The following is a 4988-nucleotide window of genomic DNA, read 5'->3' as shown; positions in this document are numbered from 1 at the left end:
CAGTATAAAGTGAAAATTAACCCTTTGCATGCTGGGAAATTTGTCGTCTGCTAAAATGTTGTCTGCTAAGTTTCAAAAATTAGCATTTTCTTCGATTTTTTTCAAAGAATACTATCAGAATAGCAAACAGTTTGGATCCTGATGAGACGCCACGTTCTGTGGCGTCTCATCTGGATCCAAACTGTTTGCACAGGCCTTCAAAATTCGGTTCCCGCACTGAAAGGGTTAACATGACATGGAAATCAGAGAAAGCCCACTACAAAGTATATATTTTAAGTTCTGTGTTGTCTTTTATTCAGAAATTTCTAGCTCTGTAAAAAAGGAAATGTGGTCAAATGTGGAGACTTCATTAAACGCCAATAGTACAGGGCCCCACAGAAAAGGGAGTGACCTCGAGAAAAAATGGGAGAACCTCACATCTACACAAAGAGGCATCTACCAGGATCATCAGCGTATGCTGACATTGACTGGTATGAAACTTTAACTAGGGCTGTTTTCTTTTTCCAAGTATAAAAGGAACAACTTTATTTATTGTTGTGGAAGTTGATGTATTTGTTAAATAATTTATATAAAACAACATTACAAGCATAACATGGAAACTATTCAACTTGCAAGGACCATATTAACCCATTTATGCCAAGCGTCTAGAAAAAAGGCCTTGGCAAACAGCGTAGACCCAGATGAGACACCGCATGATGTGGCGTCTCATCAGGGTCTGGGCTGTTTGCTTAAATGAATTTTTGTAAGAAATATTCTAAATATAGAAATAAATATACTAGACATCCCTAATTTGGGAAATAAATTGATCCAATTTAGAAGGATGGGAGACTCCACTAGGCATAAACGGGTTAATTTGTCAGAATCATTCAGCAATGTTCAAAGTAATATTATTCAACATAAACTTGTTTAATTATTTGATTATTATTTGAATATTAACTTCTATAAACATAACTTATTAATGCAGTTTGTCAAAACAATATTTTTTGTAAAATGGCAATAAATAATATTATATAGTCATTTCTTTGTGACCATAATTGAAAAATAAGCTTACTAGAACTGTTAAATTTTAATTATAATAACAATGAACTTAATTTGCTGTTTATTTTTGTTATTGGATCACAGGCTATATTAAAAGTTCTCTCCTGATGGTGCACCTGTCAAAGTATCACTTAGTACTGTTTATTTTTTGCTTTTTATTAAGTTTTGTTGAGTGCATATTATTGTATATTACTCAAAATATTATAGGCAGTCCTCCGTTTAATTCAAAGTGCACAATCCTCACTGAGGCTGTGATGAACGTAATTGGAAAAGAGGGAGTTGACATAATGGGTATTGGGCCCAGCAGCCTAGACACCTCTATTTTGCAATTGACCGATATGCGGTAATTTGTTTAAAGTAACATTAAAATGCATACAAAAAGTAGAACATTTACTCTTACAATAAGTTCTTTCAGTGACGTATTAACATATTGTAAATGTAGCATACCATAATTGAATTGCTTTGATGTTAACCTTAAAATAATGCTGTAATAATTTTGTGTAAATAAAGTATATAAATGATATTTGCTTAATATAAATACAAGTGTTAATAACAAAATTAGTAATGTTGTCTTGTGTTTGAACAATTTATTTGTTTTGTTTTTAAATTCATTTATTTAAAATAAATAAATCATGTCAGCGATTCTTTCAACATATATGCATAACCACAAATGATGTAATTACTTAATAAATGGAACAATTAAGACAACCAATACACTTTAATTTATAAATAAGAGTATCTCTTATCTAAACATGTCAACAGGTAAAGTAATGAACGTGCATGTTAAACACAATATTTTGACAATTCATATACAAGTAACAATTGCATAAATAAACAATTACAATGTAACAACAAATTTGAATTATTGAAACAAATGATGTTGATTTAAAAAAACAACATATTGTCAATATGCTTACAGTGATGATGACCAGCAAGATGCTGAAATCAACATCGCCATGTGTACCTCAAGGTAATCATTCAAATACACAATTGATTATAGCTTGAACTTATAACACAATTAATCAAGATATGTGTTTGTCAGAAACACAATGCCCCCATGATTTACCATGCATGTGTATCTCATGGAACTGCTCATTTTGAGTGGTGAAAAGTCAATATTCAAATAATTGAACAAGTTTATGTATAATTATATTACTTTGAACATTGCTGAATGATTCTGACAAATTAATATGGTCCTTGCAAGGATCACCACTCAAAATGCGCAGCTCCATGAGATACACATGCATGATAAATATCAAGCTGCTATGTTCAATATTGCAAAAGTTATCAAATTTTACCCAAGGTTAAAGTTTTGGGACAGAATGACAGACAGACAGGACAAAAACAATATACCCCCGATCTATCGATCCGGGGCCATACAAAATGAAATAATGCACCAATGATTTTTGTACATGTTTAAAAGTGAAATTACATTTTGAATAGGTCTATAATTGATATTTAATATTATTTAATTTTCGTGCTGCGATGTCAAAATCAGTTTCCTTTAATCCGAAAAGAAGGTGAGGCATTAATTATGAAAACATTATTATTGCAATTAACTTACATGCAATTTCATAAACAGAAATTATAATATATATATATATATATATATATATATATATATATATATATATATATATATATATATATATATATATATATATATATATATATTTATATATATATATATACATGCACATGCATATCATTTGCAAAAAAAAACACTCGCTATCAGACGAATGCATTATTTACATTTTAATATAATACAAACATATCTTGAATATCAAAAATTGTAATGGTAAATACATCTGACTTTAGACATGATGCACTTATTCCAGATATACACCATCGATGGCTGAGAATGGCTATAGAAGCGCAACTATTTCTCCTCCAGACAAACCTTCACCTTCATGGTATGTATGTTATGTATTTTAAAATATAATAAATTATTCTACACAAGCATCTAGATAACAGAAACATGTGCATAATATGGATGACTGAACCTAAAGTGTTATCATTTGACTGAATCTAAAGTGTCATCATTATTTACCATTTTTTATGATACAAAAAATTAAATAAAAATTAAATAATTATACCATGTTTTTAATATCCATTTAGTTGCAGTCATTGCAGTCTACATGAACTTAATGCCTTGAAGAAGAGGAAGCTGGAGCTTCAAATACAATTGTTTGAGGCCCAGTTGGCGCGATTTGATGAGGAATAGATTATTTTGTTATTTGTTATTATTTTGTTATGAAGATATAGTTTAGTTATATTAAAGAGTTACATGAAATTCATCTTCATTGTGTATTTCTTGTGATTTTTTGAAAAATTGTATACAGTAACTTAAGTAAGTTTAAAATGCTCTAAAAGCTTAAATAGTTGTTTCAATTAAAAATGCAAGTCATTTGAATAAACAGGTCTGAAAACATGACTTATTCAATGTGAATATGAGTTGCGTTCTGACAAAACTGGGCATAATGCATGTGGGTCAAGTGTCGTCCCAGATAAGCCTGTGCAGTCCACACAGGCTAATCAGGGACGACACTTATCGCTTTTACATTTTTCGTTTAAATGAAGTCTCTTCTTAGCAAAAATCCAATTTTGGCGTAAAGTGTAGTCCCTGATTAGCCTGTGTGGACTGCACAGGCTAATCTGGGATGACACTTTACGCACATGCATTATGCCTAGTTTTCTCAGATCACGACACCTATGATCTAAAAAAATGTATTTGCTACTTCATTCCTGTAACGAAGGCCATCTTCATTTCCATGGTAATTTTCAGGATGATCTGGTAAGGCATCTATGTCCAAAGGATCCATTGGCAGATTTCGCATGTTGCATATGTTGTGCAATACAGCACATGACAAAATCACCCTGTTAATAAAAATATTAATTAAGTTACACAAGTTGCATAAAAATGTCATAAAAACCTCAAATATGTATAATATGTAATTATAACATAAATAATACTTGAAACATATGCATTGTTTGTTCATAATAGTCACACTAATTCAGGTGCTGTTTAGAGTGTCGTTTTTTTCAAGACAGACACAGGGGCAAAATATTAATCATTAATGTTACTTAAAATGATATTACATTAAAATTTTAAGTTAGCTGTAGAGTCATACAAGCATATTTATTTAAGAAATACTTTTTTTGAAGCTGTGTTGTGTTAACATAAAATTTAATCTTCATGTAGAGAACAAAACTATATCTCTCAGTGACAAACATATTCTGTTAAACTATTAAATTTGTCGTAGTGACTGTTCACTGTGTATCAAAGTAACATGATTACAGGTTCTTATAGTGAACTTACTTGCATGACTTTAATCGATGCAATCTAATTTCATTGTGCAGAATCGCCCATCTCCTTTTCAAAATCCCTATGGAGGCTCAACCACAGATCTCGTACGTTTGTGTGCCCTTTAGTACAAAAGTAAATGCCTGGTTAAATTCTTCTGATGATTGATTTTATCTTTTGTAGTAAAAGCATTATTGCATGGTCATGAAGAAGTGGATAATTTTTCCCTGATAAAAGCAACATTCTTTTATATTTATTGAGTACCCAGAATTGCACATCATTATTGTATAACTAAATACTTTTTATGAAGTGTAATACATTAAAAACATTTCATGAGAATTACACACAATATGAAATTATAGTATTAACATAAATCAGACATGCACATATAAGCACCAAGGGTCTTTACATTTTGTTCAGGAACAAGATGGAGTGGAGGAGCATTTATTTGAGGTCAAAGTAATGAAATTCTTTTAGAAGAAAATCATAGAAACTTAACTGTCGCTCATAAAGTTATTAAACATTGCGGTGAAAAATTCATATTGATTGCTAGGTTTGCTTTTATATGAGCTATGGTGTTGTTATGGAATATCTGTTACTATGTAGAAGAAATTACAATGTATTTTTTTTAACCTGTTGTAAATCA

At 30.5% G+C, this 4988-nt stretch overlaps 1 protein-coding gene across 1 annotated transcript; it reads left to right on the top strand.

The window, feature by feature from the left end:
* The first annotated feature begins 317 nt into the window (after positions 1-317).
* On the top strand, positions 318-3335 carry LOC127847252 (uncharacterized). The gene is made up of 5 exons (XM_052379046.1): positions 318-470; positions 1246-1381; positions 1958-2008; positions 2877-2951; positions 3157-3335. The coding sequence occupies exons 1-5, from the start codon at positions 326-328 to the stop codon at positions 3260-3262; spliced, it is 513 nt and encodes a 170-aa protein (XP_052235006.1). The 5' UTR covers positions 318-325; the 3' UTR covers positions 3263-3335.
* Positions 3336-4988: the final 1653 nt, after the last annotated feature.

The sequence above is a fragment of the Dreissena polymorpha genome, chromosome 10 (assembly GCF_020536995.1).
Source record: "Dreissena polymorpha isolate Duluth1 chromosome 10, UMN_Dpol_1.0, whole genome shotgun sequence".
Lineage (NCBI taxonomy): Eukaryota > Metazoa > Mollusca > Bivalvia > Myida > Dreissenidae > Dreissena > Dreissena polymorpha.
The sequence above is the reverse complement of the archived record's forward strand: the minus strand, read 5'-3'. Positions and strand labels throughout refer to the sequence as shown.

What these genes read in the sequence shown, in the direction of transcription:
- LOC127847252 (XM_052379046.1), top strand. Translation starts at nt 326, where the DNA reads ATGTGGTCAAATGTGGAGACTTCATTAAACGCCAATAGTACAGGGCCC. An exon ending in GCGTATGCTGACATTGACTG is followed by an intron (nt 471 to 1,245) that starts GTATGAAACTTT and finishes AAAATATTATAG; the next exon opens with GCAGTCCTCCGTTTAATTCA. An exon ending in GACAAACCTTCACCTTCATG is followed by an intron (nt 2,952 to 3,156) that starts GTATGTATGTTA and finishes ATATCCATTTAG; the next exon opens with TTGCAGTCATTGCAGTCTAC.